The following is a 16,989-nucleotide window of genomic DNA, read 5'->3' as shown; positions in this document are numbered from 1 at the left end:
AAATCTCTGATGCTGAGGACCTAGACTATAAGGATCAAGCTGGACATGTGGATGTGTCTTGGAATCCAGCTCTCCTAAATGAAGAAGGCTCCTTTGATGAAAAGTCTTCAAAGTCATCAAAGGAGCCTTGATCCTAAACGAAGAAGCAAGAATAAGCTATAAAAGAATTTAGCAAAGAAACATCCAGCCATGCTTGAAATGAATATGGGTCATTTTTGACACATGTTGTAAATTAGAATGGGTTTGCATAGCTTGTGTATCAAAGGGTTAAAATAGTTAACCCTAATCTTTAATGCACCTTCCCAACACAACTTGAAATAAATCATAATTTGACATTTATTGTGATAATTATAGATATTAATGTTTCTCTTTTCATTAGCTATTTTAAGTGTAAACTACAATTTATTCAATTGGTTAAATTTGAATATTTCTGCTTTACACTCAAAAGGAAGTTGTAGGTCCACATCCAAATATAGCAGAACAGCTGCGGATAACAAAGAAGTGAAAATGTCACAAATGCTTACATCTGTTGTAGGAAGTTGGGACATCGATAGTAAGATTTGCAAAACCAAACATTCCCATTATCACTCCGTGACACGTAATTTTGGATTTTTTGAAATGGATGAAATAAAGATTACAAAATCAGCTTCATGCTGTCGTACTTTGGTTTAGTAATAACGAATTATTCACTCTAATAAACAGATCAATTGAATTAGAAAAATTGCAGTCTGACATATTGTTAAGACAATTATAATAAAGCATACCTTCTAGGGCTTCATGTGTTATGTGACGTTATCATGAGAACACCTTCTTGTCATTGTCCTCACTAACACATGTTCCTGTTCTGCCAAATCTCAGAGTTTGATTCACTAATGCAGGACTCATGAAGCATTCAAATGTCAGTAAGTCATCCAAGTTATTTGCTTCATTAGGGCTGACAGGCCCGCGTCAGAGAACATGTGCTGCTGGCATGGTGTGAAAATGTCACAATCCGGGAGAACTGCAACAGGCTGTGATTAAGGAATAAGAGTCACGTTTAAGTTTCCTCTTTTTTTTTGTTGTTCTGCATTCACGTTGTGACCTTCAGTGTTGACATCCTATGACAAGTGTCTCCCATTAAAATGAAAATATATTATGCATTCATCTAATCTGTTGCTTATAATTTGGTGAATATGACACAACATTACCTGTAACTTCAGTGCTCTGGGTCATTGTGAAGACTAAATAAGAAAAAAAGGGAATGTATAAAAAGAAAGAATATGTAAAAGCACCTATATATCCACATGATTGCGCCATTGGATGTTCATACACTTGTGAATAGTTTAAGAAGTTTATTTTTAAAAGATGTAGATTGTCTGAAAAAATATTCCATTTATATTTGTGATAGACTTTTGTTCATTTTGTCATTTTCGCTTCAGAAAAATCAGAAATAACAAAATCATCATTGCCAAAGTATTATAAAGGACAATATGATCATGAACATACTCGCCATTCTCCAACTTTCCCTTTAACACTCAACATTTTTTGAAGACGTAAATCTAGTTTCTACTTATGCCACAAATGTGTCTGCCTCTGGTTATGCTAAAGATGCTTGTTTTTGTTTCTTTTTACCTTCATGGTTGTTACATAAATGCACAAAAGATAATCTTAAAATGACTTGTACTCATACTTCATATGATCAGCTGAACCATTTACAGATTCTCCATAGCTGCAACAACTACACAGGTTCTTATAACCTGTTCTTGATTCTTGTTGTTCTGGGTTTGTATCCTCATGATTGCACTTATTGTAAGTCACTTTGTATAAAAGCGTCAGCTAAATGAAATGTAATGTAATGTTCTTGTTTATTAGTTTGACTGAGTCCGTCCAAATCATCTTTACATCCTAAATTGCCACATTCTCAAGAATCATCGGATGAGATCTTTAATCTACATCTTTTGTCTGGTCGATTGCTAATTATGCTTTTCTTCATTGTTTTCCTCGGTGAACAGCACATGAAGCTGAATATCTCACTTTATTTCTAAATTTACAATAAAACGAATTCTTACAATGAGTCTGTGAAAAAAAAAATATCGACACATAACTACAGTATTTTAATGAAGGACAAAATGTAATTCATCATAATATTATAAACTGCATTTTGCTGTATAGTTACCATACAGTCTATGATAGTTACTCATCTTATTTGTGCTGCAGAAATGTTAATTTGAGGGGGTAAGGCCTTTATCGTGAAAAGGACGCGGAGCGGAAGTGTTTGTCGGGTTTCAGCAGGCGGAACAAAGTTGCGTGAGGAAGGAGGAGGAGGCTTGTGTTCATGTCAGTATCAGCGACAATCCTGTCAACAAACTCACACAGAGTGAGATTCATTACGTTCACTAAATGGACATCTCTTGACAGAAGACTTTTTAGTTCAAGGAAAGCGGTGAGATTCCTCCTGCGGCCGCGGATCCTAATGAAAGTGTTGCCAATGTTTACGTTCGGCGATGTGGACGTTTTGTTTAGCTAGCAGGATAACGCCAGAGAGGCTAACGGCAGTAGCAGCTACTTGGTCAACGAGAGGCCCGATGCACAGGTGGCTAACGGGTGTAGCAGGCTAACCGTTTCCTAGCGTTGATTATACATGCCAGTGTTTTGTGAGACAGTCTGCTGGTTTCAATAGTGACAGAGCTGCAAAGCTAACATTAGCTCGTTGGCTACTGAACTCGTCTCGTTGGGGTTCACTGACGGGAGCCAACCAGTCTTTGGCTCTGGAGTGAGCCTAGTCTGTTTACCAGCTGTAATATATGTGTATACAGTACATGCAGTGCTAATGGTTCAGCTATTTTTAAAGAGCCCATATTGAGTAAAGCATTGAAATGTCGTTCCCCTCCCCCTTCCATTAAAATCAGTGTGTCTTTCCTGTGTTAACCACCCTGCTTTAATGTTTTTTCATGTTTGCACAGCTTATACTGAAGAACTACAGGCTAAATGTCATCTGAGCTCTGACCCCTGGATCCTCCACCCCAGTCCCATATATTTGTCGAGTGGTGAAGCCATGACTACTGTCAACATTACCAGAGATATCCTGCACAGGCAGATCAGGGTTAGTAAACAAACGCCGTGCTGTATAATGAGCTGAAAATACTACTGATAAGACACAATGCTTCTTGTATATAGAAATGATCTTGATAGGGCTAACCCAAATAGACCCATCTCAAATGTAAAAGATGATGGGGTGTTTGATTTGTGCCTGCAGGACAAGAGGGCGTCCAGCTTCCAAAGGTCCTATCATGTGACCGACCCCTTCATCAAGAGACTCGGGCTGGAAGCTGAGCTTCAGGTCTGTGACAGCGAGTGTGTTTGTGTGCACGTGTAGATATACAAGGGAGACTGAGACTTCTTCTGACCCATTTATACTGTCTGTCTCAACAGGGTCACACAGGCTGTGTGAACTGTTTGGAGTGGAATGAACGAGGAGAGTAAGTCTTCAAAACTCAATTCTCCACCCTCTGTTTAATTTATAATCTCTCACCTGGTATCACTGGTTAGTTTATGTCACCACACATCTATGGCAAAAGTCTTGTGCTGTCCTCTCTTTACCGTATAGCTGCTTTCAGACATGCACTGAACTCCAGAGATTCTCCGCAGTTTCTCCGGAGGATGTGCATGTGTGAATGCAAATGCATTCATACATGCACATGCACCTTCACACATGCATTTCTGTGGACTTCCTCTACCTGGCCCCCTAGTATAAAGTCTGCAGAATCCCCTGCTTGATTGATGACGCTTCTAATACGTGACAGACCCGAAAAATTAAGAAAAATAAGAAAAGCAGAGCCACACGTAGAAGACACCTACAAAGTTGTCAAGAGAGTTTGTGGTGATAAGAGTCAAAGCCGATGTCAATGTGCTGTAAACAAAATCATCTTTATTCTACTAGGAAATGCTCTAAATAGCCCATGAGTATTAACCTCACAGGTATTGATTTGATTTAAATCCCCAAAACAAAACCGCATCAGCTGTTGCACACGTTCAAAGTTTCACGGTATAAGATTTTGAATGTTATCAGCCGCTAAAATCCAATACGAATGTTGCTTGACATTTCCTGTGTTTCTTTTTGCATCCAGTCTACTGGCCTCGGGCTCAGATGATCAACATGCCATCATTTGGGATCCGTTCAAACACAAGAAGCTTACAACTATGCACACAGGTCATGCAGCAAATATATTCTCTGTAAAGGTAAGGAGGACTAAATGGAAGACGGATGTGTTGAATCAAAGGTGGGAAAGTGAGCTGAAATCATTTGCAGATTTACTTACACATCGATTTTCAAGTCATATTATGATCTAGGCAGCATTTTGAATAAGTAATGCTTATAGGCAGAGAAAGATGAGTGAATAACTACAAATCTTGTCTCTTTAATGTAAATATCAGAATCTACAATTAGCTCCCTATCATAATTCAAATTCTGGATGTCCTGTGCAAAAGTTGCTTTTGTTGTGAACAAATCTTTATTGCAAGTGGTGCGGAAGCGACAGATACAAATAATGTAGGTGTGTTTTTTGGCATAGTGAATCCTCTGTTCATGACCCATGGGGCTTACCTCTTATTTGCTCTGCTGCATGTGACCACATCTCCAGATTGGAGGACTTTGCTTTTAATAATTCAGGTGGTAGACAGCTCAAGTACCCTAATGTGATTTTAAAATACGTTAGCCATTTACTCGTGCTAACATTGTGTGGCAACAGTCACCTTTGGACCAAGACATTTTTGGCAGCCATGAGGCCTCCCAGTATCAAATTGCGCTGCCTTCCTAAAAGTTGCTGTTTTAATACGACAGTTTGCTCGGCCCCACCTCATCTTTTCTTGTCATTTACAAATGCAATCTATTTTACAAATTCACTTCCTGTACATTAGGTGTCACTGTTTACCATTTAATGAGTGGCATATTGTTTGGTGGAAAACCTGTATATGTACTTGTTCTACTGTGGTAAAGCTGTCCATGCCACAGTTTTATCTCACTTTCACACAGAAAATGCACACCACTGTTACATAAGGCCATTAATGGGACTTTCATCCACAGCACTTTAATAGGAGTATTAATTAAATGATGATTTAATCCATGATTGTTTGTTGTTGGAAATAACTGGACTGATTATATGTTCGGAAAAGCAGCCAATCAATGCACATTTTGTTTGTTTTGTACTAATTCTGATCTGTTGGTCTGTCCGTACAGTTCCTCCCTCACTCCGGGGACAGAATTTTGATAACAGGCGCGGCCGACACAAAGGTCCATGTGCACGACGTGACAGCGAAGGAAACCATCCACATGTTTTCCGACCATACCAACAGAGTCAAACGCATCGCCACGGCACCCATGTGGCCCAACACCTTCTGGAGTGCTGCGGAGGACGGCATCATCAGGTTAGGAACCGGTACAGCAAAGGCAAAAGATATTAAGTGTCTAATGATGTTAATATGGTCATTTCTCCTTGTCCGCTACAGACAGTATGACCTGCGGGAGAACAGTAAACGCTCTGACGTGCTGATTGACCTGACGGAGTTCTGTGGTCAGCTGGTGGAGGCCAAGTGTTTGGCTGTCAACCCACGGGACAACAACTATATGGCAGTGGGAGCCAATGGTCCATTTGTACGTCTCTATGACATCAGGATGATACACAACTACAGGTCAATGATGTTTTTTTTTTAAGTTCAGTCATTTTATGCTAATTCTACAACCGCTAAAAAGGGGAGTGTTCGCCATTCCAGGTATAAACCAACTTGTTTTGTTCCTTCCCCAGGAAATCTATGAGTCAGAGCACGTCTGCAGCTGTGCACACATTCTGTGATCGGCAGAAGCCCATCCCAGACGGAGCCGGGCAGTATTATGTTGCAGGTGCATATGCAGCTGAATTGTTTGGTATCACATTTATTTAATGGGTGGATTTGGATTCTTATCATACGTTAAAGTCATCAGAAAATACAGAGATTACAGGAATGGATTGTGAAGGATTTGGTTGGATAACACAAGTGTTTGTTTGAATTCTCCAGGACACCTGCCAGTGAAACTCCCAGACTACAATAACCGCCTGAGGGTCCTGGTGGCCACATATGTCACCTTCAGTCCAGATGGCACAGAGCTGCTTGTGAACATGGGAGGGGAGCAGGTAATGCTTCGTAGAACAAACAAGGAATCGGGAGAGGAGTCATTTATTTCTGGTCTGTGTTGTTAGCTTTGTTTTATTTGATTATTGTTTTAATTTTTTCTAGGTGTATCTGTTTGATTTGACATTTAAACAAAGGCCGTACACCTTCTTGATTCCAAAAAAGTGCCAGTCAACAACTGGTAGGTCTGTGCAGCCTGGAAAGAAAACAACTTTGAGTGGTGCCTAATAAATGTAGAAGTATGGTATCTGTTGAGTTAAGAGGGTTTCTGGAATTTTTGACTCCACAGGAGACGTGCAGAATGGAAAGACGACCAATGGCGTCTCCAATGGAATTCACTTGCCAACCAGCCATATTCGCTTTGCCGCTAACAAGATCCGCTCAAGGTAGTTATCTTTCACCCTGACAGTGAACCTGTGAGTGGGTAAAAACAACATAATTTGGTCTTTGTGAACAAAAATGATGTCCATGATTATTTGCATATTGAGTGAGGAAGTGAGATCAGATCACAAGTGGTCACAGGAGACACGTCCAGGACAGATATCAATACAGATGAACTTAGAGTTGTTCACTTGTGATCAGATCTCTCAAGACAGATGTTGATACCAGGTCTGAACACGGCCAGCGATTGCATCAACTCACAGATTGTTTCACACACTTGAATCGTCTTTCTTCTGTTCTCCTTGTTTTAGTTCTTCTGAGCTCCCTCCTCACTTGGAGAAGATAAAGCAACAAGCTAATGATGCATTTGCACAACAGCAATGGACACAGGCCATCCAGCTGTACAGTTTAAGCATTCATGAGGCCAGCTGCAACGCCATGCTGTATGGGAACCGGGCTGCAGCCTACATGAAACGAAAATGGTACGCTCCATCATATCACGGCACCCAAAGCACTACTGCAGACAATGCGTCACATTTTCCTAAAGGCCGTGAAAGCAGTTAGAGAGTGTTTTGTTTACTTCTGTGATTCACAGGGATGGAGACCATTACGACGCCCTCAGAGACTGTCTGAAGGCTCTGACTTTAAACCCCGGCCACCTGAAAGCCCATTTCAGACTGGCACGGTGTCTGTTCGAGCTGAAGTATGTGACTGAGGCTCTGGAGTGTTTGGATGATTTCAAGGGAAAGTTTCCAGAGCAGGCGCAAAGTAGTGCCTGTGACGCCTTGGATAAAGACATCAAGGCTGCTCTCTTCTCTAAGACAGAATCAGGTATGAAAGAGGAAGGTACATGCACAGTAGAAATCAACAGACAAACCACATTGCCGCCACCCTTTTGTTTGAGAGGACTCTCAAAGTACACACTATTAGAAGGGTGAAAACAAACAAGCTTTAAGTGATAATTTAGCTGGTGTGTCTGTTTTTGTTTACTTGTTAATGTGTGTGAATGATTCAGTTCTAATAAGTTTGATTTCATCTTTCAGCAGCTGAAGATAAGAAGTCCAACAGCTCCATACGATTCCACTCGTACAGTAGGAAAGAGTCGATCCCCGAAGACGAGCTGGTGCTGAGAGAGCGCAGCTTCGACTACAAGCACAGATACTGTGGTCACTGCAACACCACCACCGACATCAAAGAGGCCAACTTCTTTGGAAGGTCACTAGATCTCATTCTCAGCCTGCAGCGGCCTCACTAGGGGGCAGTCACGAGCCTGAGATTCAAAGTGAAAAGCAGCTTTCATTCATGAATCTAGTCTCAGGGAATGATATCCACTGGGTTTGTGGTTGAGCACAAGTCCAACATATAATGTCTTGATGATTTCATTATATTTCAATACAAAATGTGGTTATTTACAAAAAAAATATTGTGTAACTGCCCCCACCTCCACAAGATGTTGATAACCACAACATTTAAAAAAATATAAAATTGTAAAATTTCACATTATTTCAAGTCAGTCAAAGTTTATTCTAAATTAACCTCATGAGAAGGTTTTTATTTTAGTTTAATGTGAAAATCACAACCAATTGATTGTTTAAAATGTGGATCAACTGCGACATCACTGCAAATTATGTGAAACACTAATCAGACTTCATCTAAACAGAAGCATCTGGTCTTTTGTATTGTATGTACAATTGTGTCGAGAGAGTTTTTCAATGCAAAACAAATGCTGGTCTGAACACTTTCCTTCTCTCTGCAGCAAAGGACAGTACATTGTCAGTGGCTCAGACGACGGCTCCTTCTTTATCTGGGAAAAGGAGACAACCAATCTGGTGAGGATCCTCCAGGGGGACGAGTCCATAGTCAACTGCCTGCAGCCACACCCCAGCCACTGCTTCCTGGCCACAAGTGGTATTGACCCTGTGGTTCGATTATGGAGCCCCAGACCAGAGGTAATCAATGGATAATTTGTGTTTTATTTGTGTATGAATTTTATTGAAGATTTTTTTAATAACCCTTTCTGCTCCCCGTCATTTCCTCATGATACAGACGGAGACTGAGAACGGGCGCGTGGTGGAGGACATGGAAAGTGCTGCTCAGGCAAACCAGCGACGTATGAACGCCGATCCACTGGAGGTTATGCTGCTCAACATGGGCTATCGCATCACAGGCCTGCGTGGCGTTGGCCCAGAGGGCTCAGACGATGAAGACAGCTCAGAGGGACAAGTGCAGTGCCGGCCGAGCTAAGCGAACAGTCAACCCATTCTGCAGAATGGACGTAGAAAGCAAAGCACTCTCCCAGCTCCTGTTTGAATCTTTATTTCCCCTCTACCTGACAGAAACATTGAGTGAATGTCATGTCACATCTCTGCACTATGCATTGCCCTTCCCTGTCCTGAGATGGGACGGGTGGAGACCACTTTGGGGAGAGGAATTCATTGAGGGCTGAGATGACACCCTCTCTCGCCCCTTCAAAGCACCGACAACACCTCAGCCTCTCCCTCCACTCTGCAGTGGCGGAGGGGGGGGGCACCTTTGAGGAGAGCACCTTCCACTTCACTCCCAGTTTCTCTCGCAGAAAGGAGGAGTTCAGCACTTATCCCTCCTCAGGTTTATGTTGGAGAGACACACAACATGTCGAAGGAGAAGCCTGCGGCAGGGTGACCTATTTTTCAGGTCAGAGCGGCCACACAGTCGCAGTGTCCTCCATGGAGGATCTGATCACTCACCAGAAGACGGTGCGTTTGTTGCATCTCCTGCCTGCTCTTCTGTTGGAGCTCAGTCACAGTGCCCGCTCATCTCAGAAAGGCTGCACGCCCGACTCAGTATTCTGAGTGTTTTCAGTTGCAGTTTTGTTCACCGAAAGCCTAGAATTACTTAGAATCTCTGGGTTGTGAAAGTTGCTAGACTTGCTCCATTAAAATATATTTACAAGCTTTGTTTAGTTCAGAACTGTCAGAGACAAACAAGCGGTTTCTTCTGCCAAAGGTTGTCCATCATTTCAGCAGCCAAGGATTAATGTTTGTTTTCTCTGTTTCATTGAAACATGATTTTGTCATACTGTAGGTTTACTCCTTTTAGTTAAAGGGTTTTGCTACAATAGGTTGTTGACAAGAGCAACAAAATATCAACAAAGACATATTTGTAAAAAAAACACCTAATACAGTTTTTGTTTTAAATTAAGTCACATTGATTGTTGATTGTTTGTAAATGTCATTTGGCATGAGGTGTCAGTGTGAAATTCTGTTGGGTATAAGTGGGACACATGCTGATTTTGTGATACAGTATACAGCATAAAAGAGGACACCTCACTTAAACCTGTCAAATTCAGTGATTACTCTTAATGGATAAGACCTATTTTGGGAATATGATGTAATGTTATATTCTTTATCAGTGACCAGGAAAATTATTTAAGAAATGCTAAAAGGCTGTGTTGCAGAAAAAGTCGGGCACACAACACGACAATGACCAGCTGATTCCTTAAGTAAGAGCCAAGTTGTCCAACCCTGTGGTGGATTTTGATGAGTGAAGTTGAGCAGCACTCCTCATCAAACATCAGACACTGGAGGAGGTCAGCAGGGAGGGAGCAGGGGAGAGGACATTGTACACTTAATGCGGAGAAACACTTCTGTACTTAAAAGTATGGGAGGACATACTAAGTGCCAGAATATTACTTACTTGATGGATTGAAAAAAAAAAGAGCATCGTCATTGTAACCCAAACAATGTGGCCTAGTTGACTTACTCTGCAGATATTGATCACACATTTATCTGTTTTGGTTTAGGTATATTTCATTTTTTTCATCTTCCTATTAATTGCAATGGTGATCAATGAGAAAGATATATTTTTTCATGTTCAGAGGGGGTGATCTCACTTATGCTGTGTACTGTATAAGCCAGTTATTTAGTGGTGTCAGGGTTCGTGCGTGGCTCTAGCACTCGTCCTCTGCTGCAGTCAGGGGTTCAGTCTTGCTTGCGTGAGGCTTCTCTGACCATTTTAAAAACAGGACATATAGATTCATGCCAGCTCAACACATCCTGTGATGTTAAGATGTGGATCCCCAGCAACATGCACAACACAACACTAGGCTTTCATGTGTTTTACTTTGTTTTGAGTTATTCTGTTTTTCTTTGTCATAACCTTTGTTGCAAACAAAGTAAATGATAAAATGATTGAACCCATCGTTGTCTGTATTCTTTTTCCTTTGTTCCATCAGTGGTTAAAAGTAAGTTGAATGAATTAAGTTGTTTGTCCTTTTTAGTGCAGCTGTTACACAACAGCCCCTGCAGCAGCATTGATGCAATGCTAACTATGTCGGGAAGACATTCTGTGGCGGAGGCTGTGCTGTGAACTTTCTGCTCTCCTGCTCATTCATCAGTGTCGGCTGCACTCTGCCTTTTGCTGACTATTAGGCAACGAATGTGAGCACAGTAAATCACAAGCATGAGTAGTTAGGGGAGCATCCTGTGTCCCATATAATGTAAACAGTAATGAGGTGACCCAGCTTCAGGGAAAGAATACAGAGATGAAGTTGAGGCTGAATGAGCCTCTGAACGAAGACTAAGTGGAGACTCCTGAGCCTAAAAAACTGTTAGAATGTCTGTCAAAGTAATGCTTATTTGAATTTACATCCATTCTGCAGAAGAAAATAAAATGCAAATATTGTTGTTATGGTAGACAGTTGTTTTACTTGAACCCTGAAGAACATATAAAATCCCATAAAATTATGGTTCTCAAATGCCTCAGCCGACATGCCAATGAATGGTGTTGCGTTCACTGACCAACCTTTTTTTTTAATTGAAGTATAAATTTGACAACATGTGGCAGTCTCAATAGTATCATTTATAGGCTCTATTTAGAATGGAATACACAATGTAGACAACTATATAACTTAAATATGGTCAAGAAGATAAATGAAATAAAGTGAGATTAAACTAAAATTAAAAACAATAAATTAAGGGGCTTCTAATAATTCTACTCCATCAATATAGTTCGGCTAATTTTGGGTTGTTTTTTATCATACTTTTTTTCAGTCACTTTATTTACCAATGTACAAAACAGAATATGAAGACGATCAGCCATGAAAAGACAGTCCAGTCAAGATCAATCAAATAAAATATGAATCAAATGAAAGTAAATATCAGTCAAATAAGATTAACAAGTTAAATTAACTATCAAAAAAAGTGACTAAATACATGAAAGAAATATAAATATTAACGTCAGTAAAGGTCACAAGGTCCAGGGTCACAAAAAATAATTCAAGATAAATATGTGCGCTCACTGAGTCAGTATCAATGTAGAAATTAGATTCAAACTAAAAATAATTAAACTTATTTAGAAAACCCTGCTTTATGAATGTGACATTTACAATGATCATTATAAGGTTATCAATGGTTGAAAGAGACTTGATTGTTATTACATTTAAATGTAGGCTTTAGGCCTAATTGTTACAGAATTACCAGACATGATTATGTGTGGCTCAGCTCCACAAAAGGTGAATTTAACATCAATGTCAATTAATCTTTTAATTACTGTGTAACATGGGTAAATATCATAATACTCATATGTAACAATGTAAGATTTTTTAAATGAATTCCTCTAATTTTGTTAGAAACACAGAATTAACGCAGAATAAAAATGTTATGTTATTGATGTTTTTGTTTGTTTTGTTTGTTGGTTTTATTCTGGGCTGTTTCTGCGCGCTTCCCCTCCCGCGCCCCCTGGCTGCGGCTGTGCCTCACTGCAGTCAGCTGGTGTCAGTCCTGGGGCAGCGATGGCGGAGACGGACGATGTCGAAGTGATGATGAGCTTCCACAGCGATCTCCTCAAAAGCGACGGGAAAAGCAGCCGCTACCCGCACTGCATAGTGTGGACGCCCATCCCCATCCTGTCGTAAGAGGCTAACACTGTTTCCATGCTAACACAACATGTCGCCCGAGGAAGGGAAGCAGACTCGCGTTAAGCTGCTGGTTCCATCGTATCCCGTCTGTCCAAATAAGTCCCCGTGTTGTGTGTTCTCTGCATGGATCCACACGTGCAGAGTCATCACAGTCTTGTCTGGTTGTGTCTCCTGCAGGTGGGTGCTCCCCTTCATCGGTCACATGGGTATTTGCACCTCCTCTGGAGTCATACGGGATTTCGCAGGTTCTTACTTTGTGTCGGTGAGTAGCTCGTTGTGTGCGTCACATGCACGGAAGAGCGTCTAACAGCTCAGGAGACTGACGTGTGGATGAGTGAGGAAGAAAACCTCCAATCTGAGACGTCACACTGCAGGAGCGTTCCAGTAGAGTTTGGGGGGCCCTGGCAAAAGGGACCTGGGGGGGCTATACCAAACCAAACTATTTTAGTATCAAAATTCAAAGTGCATAGTATGCATACATTTTGATAATAGTAATGCGCAAACCGTCTCCACCATCCCAGGCAAGTCTTACACACATTAGGACGTTCTGGTCTTCAACCAACTGTTCAAATTAGGACGTTTTTTGGCAGAAAGCTAGCGGCATAGGGCCTTGTTAAAGGGATAGTTGAACGAAAAATGAAAATTCACTCATTATCTACTCATCACTATGCCGATGGAGGGGTGGGTGAAGTGTGAGTCCACAAAACACTTCTGGAGTTTCAGGGGTAAACAGCGTTTCCGCAAAAGCTCGCGCCTTCATGCTCTTGCTCAAGGGGCATGTGACCACATCAGCGATACACAGCAGCAACTGTAGCGATGCTACCAAAAGTAGCAATGCTGCCACGCACCCCACGCGCACCCCTTGGGTTGCGTGTAGTGTGGTCATGCGAACGTGAACGCGGGTCCGGAGGAGGATATCAGAGGACATTTAGGCTAAAAACACGGTGTAAATTTGAATGTCGGGGCTTACGGACACTTGGATGAGCAGTATGGAGGCATGTTGTGTTTTTTTCTGTCATTTTTTTACGTTTGAAAACTTGGTCTGCAGTTACTTCAATAGTATTTGATTTGGCTGCAACACTGTTTACTCCTAAAGTGTTTTGTGGACTCAAGCACTTCACCCACCCTTCCATCGGCATAGTGGTGGGTAGATAATGAGGGAATTCTCATTTTTCTGTGAACTATCCCTTTAAGGCTCAATGTTGCCGTCTTTAAGTACAAAAAGGTCAGTTTCAAAGATGTAACCGTCACTGTCCACATATTTCCATGCGTCCCATACATTTGCATGGTTGCCAAGCGATGCGTCCGCTAGAGGGCAGCACAGAGTTGAGTTTCTGACAACAACAAACATGGCGACGGTGGAGGAGATGTGATAGGCTGCGTTCGGAAAGTCAAAATAATCTCCTTTCCTAACCTCTATTCCTTGACTCCAATGGAATATTCGTCACAAGGTCAAGGAAAGATGTGAAGGAGCAGACATAAGGAGTTAGGAAAGGAGAACCACTGTGGGGAGAAAATCCGACTCCACTTACACTCAGCGTTGTTTTAAAACAACTTTATTTATACCAGAAGATACACAAACAATGTACAGTACTCTGTGCTGTGTGCTGACAGTTATAATATAGTTTCCTGTCCAAAGCAGAATGACAGCTGCTGAGAAAAGATGTTGATACAGAGACAATGTTTAACCATGAGTTACTCACAGAAATGAATAACAAAATAGATTAATTTAAAATGAAAATAAAACAAACAGAACTGAAATGTTGAAATAGTATATAATGTGAGGAAAACCTTTTTAGTTTTCTCAACATATTATGTTGAGAAAAGTATTAAGTTCTGATGATGATGATGTTGTGAACTATAAGTTCAACCAGCTCGTTATTGACTGGACTGATAAGACAGAGAAGAAATCAGATGATCATGTGATGATTTACATCTGTTCTGGATCGTGTCAGGAGAATAAAACAACTGTTCTGTATTTTATATGTACACATAATTTATATTTATTAACTGTATTTTGTGTTCTGTTAGATCACTCGGAACTGGATTACACTATAACATTAAGCACAAGCTCACTTACATGCTCCATTAAATGTGTTAAGATGTGACTTTTTTTTTTGTCAGGAGGACAACATGGGCTTTGGTAGACCAACAAAGTAAGTTTGCTAATAAGAAATACTGTATTTTAATAGTTTAAAAGTTGTATTACTGTATATTTACCTTATCATATCTGTCTTTCACTTCTTTATTTTATCTTTTACTGAGCTTCCCTGGAAAGATTTTTCACACGATTATACTTGTATACTTGTATAACCGGTGTATCTTGATCTTTTTATCTATTTTAACAAGTAGGTCACATGACTCACACATTTACATGCACACATTTATTTGAGTATTGTGGATTTATATCACAGGTACTGGAAGCTTGATGTGGACAAAGTCTGTGGTAATGGAGCTGCTACGTGGGACAAAGCAGTGCTTGATGCGTCTGAGGAATACAAGTGTCGGACAGTAGGACAATTTTTTTCAAAAGTTTTTCAATACACATGTTTCCATATTAACATTCATTAATCTTGTTTTTTTATGTTTTCATTGAAGCACAATCTATGCTTAGACAACTGCCATTCCCACGTTGCTATGGCCCTAAACCTCATGCGCTACGACAACAGTACGTCTTGGAACATGGTGAACCTGTGTGCGCTCTCTCTCATCAATGGGAAACATGTGAGGTAAGAATCACAGCCTCATTCTGCTCAATCCTATCCTGCATCTAAGTGAACATCTGTTCCCTTGTCCTCCAGTTCCCAACGTACTTTGCCATAGAGCTCAAACATGACACAGTATCTTATACTTTACTTGGCCAGTGTTTCCCATTAATTACCTAGACTGTGGCACCCGACATAATTTAATTTGTCTTTCCACTGCTTCATAATGAATACAACTTTTTTTTACACTTCTCATAATAACATATGAGATGGCTAACTGGTGTTTTGCTCTCTTGCTGTATTGTATAGCTGTGTGCAGCGCTAACTGTGCTATCGACCATAAAGTTGTTACCGTCCATGCAGAGTTTCAGTTGCATTCATTCGGATTTATTATCTTATCATCTAAATATTTTACTAGAGCCCAACTGTAGTTTTAGGGACTTGATGCTGATACCAATACCGAAAATTGTGAATACTGATATTAGCTGATATATGAAAACAAATTAACAATGATTCATAAGATGCCGTTATCAAACTCTTATGTTAAATAAATGTAATTGAGGCTTGATATTTTATATCTTAACCATAAACTTTATTATAAATAACTGTAAATACAAAAAAAACACAAATACAACCAAATTAAGTATACAGAGCTTAAATTAAGAAAAACATTTTTTTATATAAACATCTTTTCTGCACAGTTTTTCTTTAAAATCAAAGCTTTTAGAAGAGCAAACATAAACACTGACATATGTCTGCCAAACACTCAAATCGGCCAATGTTTAATACCAAAATCCGTCAGGATCAATATTTTATCTAAATAATACGATGATCAATTTGCTTACATTTACAGCTACAGCTAAATTACATTCATTTGACAGTATATTTATCCAGAGTGACTTCCATTGGTGGTTTATATACAGTATATACAGAAAGGACAGAAGTACAATGAACACTTGGAGCATCTTCATCACAACCATGTACACTCTCTGTTAACTTGCTCTGCTGCTGGATGTTGGTGAGCATTAAGAGACATATGGTTCAGTAAGCCGCCGCCGCCCCCTCCCCCCCCCCCCTCATTATTCTCTGCTGACCCACATAGTGATGACGGCGTCACAGTTTGTGCTGCCTCTGCAACATACACTCCCACGGCACAGGAGTCTTTTTAAACAGAAGGGGAGTCATGTAATTCATCACTGACAGCGGCGCTCCCCTCCGTGTCACCGCTGGAGGTCACCTCTCTGCCGGGGCTCCCTGGGAAGGAGAGAGGTGGGGAGCTGTGGGCCTCACGGGAGCTGAGATATGGAGCATGTGATACTTACACACCTCACATGACCTTGTCCGTCCCAAAGAATACAGGCGCGGGCGTTTTTTACCCTCACTGCTGTGCACACAATATCCATGTGTGGATGTTTACTCTAACACACCCTTTCTGTCCTTCAGCTGGCCAGCGTTCCTCAAGACCTGGCTCCCCTTCCTCATGCTGTGCGGAGTCCTGGCCACCTTCATCCTGACGTTCAACCTCCAGTGATGGAGCGAGCAGCGCGATAGGATGACTCGCAGACTTTGGTTAAACTTGTCATTGATGTGAATAGTGTGCGTTGACGGGATATTTGTTATTGAAGGACTTCAGTGTCTGTAATGATCTTGTCTGTTTGAGGGGGATTGAGGGCAGAGCTGGTTGTTTATAATTTTGAAATCAAAAAATGATTTGACTTTTCTGTTAATTATGTATTTATGGATTAAAAAGTTGCCGTAACTCTTTTTCACATCGTGGGTCCATGTTTTTCTTTAGCTTTTCAAGAGGATTACTAAGGAAAGATTCCTCTGTATTGGAGAAACGCTGCTGAGTTCAGCCGATGT

General features: G+C 40.8%; 2 protein-coding genes across 9 annotated transcripts; both read left to right on the top strand.

Annotated features, from left to right (window-relative positions):
* The first annotated feature begins 2,259 nt into the window (after positions 1-2,259).
* wdtc1 (WD and tetratricopeptide repeats 1) lies at positions 2,260-10,704 on the top strand. Of its 8 annotated transcripts, none has more exons than XM_034610399.1 (16): positions 2,260-2,422; positions 2,943-3,082; positions 3,236-3,319; positions 3,412-3,458; positions 4,107-4,218; positions 5,216-5,403; positions 5,485-5,667; positions 5,781-5,875; positions 6,031-6,146; positions 6,250-6,325; positions 6,434-6,530; positions 6,837-7,007; positions 7,121-7,356; positions 7,569-7,740; positions 8,282-8,474; positions 8,572-10,704. In XM_034610399.1, exons 2-16 carry the CDS (start codon positions 3,035-3,037, stop codon positions 8,767-8,769), a joined length of 2,016 nt encoding a protein of 671 aa, XP_034466290.1. In that variant the 5' UTR covers positions 2,260-2,422; positions 2,943-3,034; the 3' UTR covers positions 8,770-10,704. The 8 variants fall into 8 exon arrangements, 7 of the variants coding, with proteins under 7 accessions (XP_034466290.1, XP_034466291.1, XP_034466294.1 ...); XM_034610400.1 differs by having other exon boundaries at positions 2,266-2,356; XM_034610403.1 differs by having other exon boundaries at positions 2,271-2,422; positions 6,437-6,530; positions 7,572-7,740.
* Positions 10,705-12,230: 1,526 nt separating this feature from the next.
* LOC117776468 (transmembrane protein 222-like) lies at positions 12,231-16,891 on the top strand. The gene is made up of 6 exons (XM_034610409.1): positions 12,231-12,414; positions 12,599-12,683; positions 14,546-14,577; positions 14,836-14,932; positions 15,020-15,150; positions 16,570-16,891. Exons 1-6 carry the CDS (start codon positions 12,296-12,298, stop codon positions 16,655-16,657), a joined length of 552 nt encoding a protein of 183 aa, XP_034466300.1. The 5' UTR covers positions 12,231-12,295; the 3' UTR covers positions 16,658-16,891.
* Positions 16,892-16,989: the final 98 nt, after the last annotated feature.

Source organism: Hippoglossus hippoglossus, chromosome 16 (assembly GCF_009819705.1).
Source record: "Hippoglossus hippoglossus isolate fHipHip1 chromosome 16, fHipHip1.pri, whole genome shotgun sequence".
In the NCBI taxonomy this organism is placed as follows: domain Eukaryota; kingdom Metazoa; phylum Chordata; class Actinopteri; order Pleuronectiformes; family Pleuronectidae; genus Hippoglossus; species Hippoglossus hippoglossus.
This window is presented reverse-complemented; position numbering and strand designations above follow the sequence as displayed.

What these genes read in the sequence shown, in the direction of transcription:
- LOC117776468 (XM_034610409.1), top strand. Translation starts at nt 12,296, where the DNA reads ATGGCGGAGACGGACGATGTCGAAGTGATGATGAGCTTCCACAGCGAT. An exon ending in CAGGTTCTTACTTTGTGTCG is followed by an intron (nt 12,684 to 14,545) that starts GTGAGTAGCTCG and finishes TTTTTTTGTCAG; the next exon opens with GAGGACAACATGGGCTTTGG. An exon ending in GGCTTTGGTAGACCAACAAA is followed by an intron (nt 14,578 to 14,835) that starts GTAAGTTTGCTA and finishes TTTATATCACAG; the next exon opens with GTACTGGAAGCTTGATGTGG.
- wdtc1 (XM_034610399.1), top strand. Translation starts at nt 3,035, where the DNA reads ATGACTACTGTCAACATTACCAGAGATATCCTGCACAGGCAGATCAGG. An exon ending in GAGTGGAATGAACGAGGAGA is followed by an intron (nt 3,459 to 4,106) that starts GTAAGTCTTCAA and finishes TTTTGCATCCAG; the next exon opens with TCTACTGGCCTCGGGCTCAG. An exon ending in TGAACATGGGAGGGGAGCAG is followed by an intron (nt 6,147 to 6,249) that starts GTAATGCTTCGT and finishes AATTTTTTCTAG; the next exon opens with GTGTATCTGTTTGATTTGAC.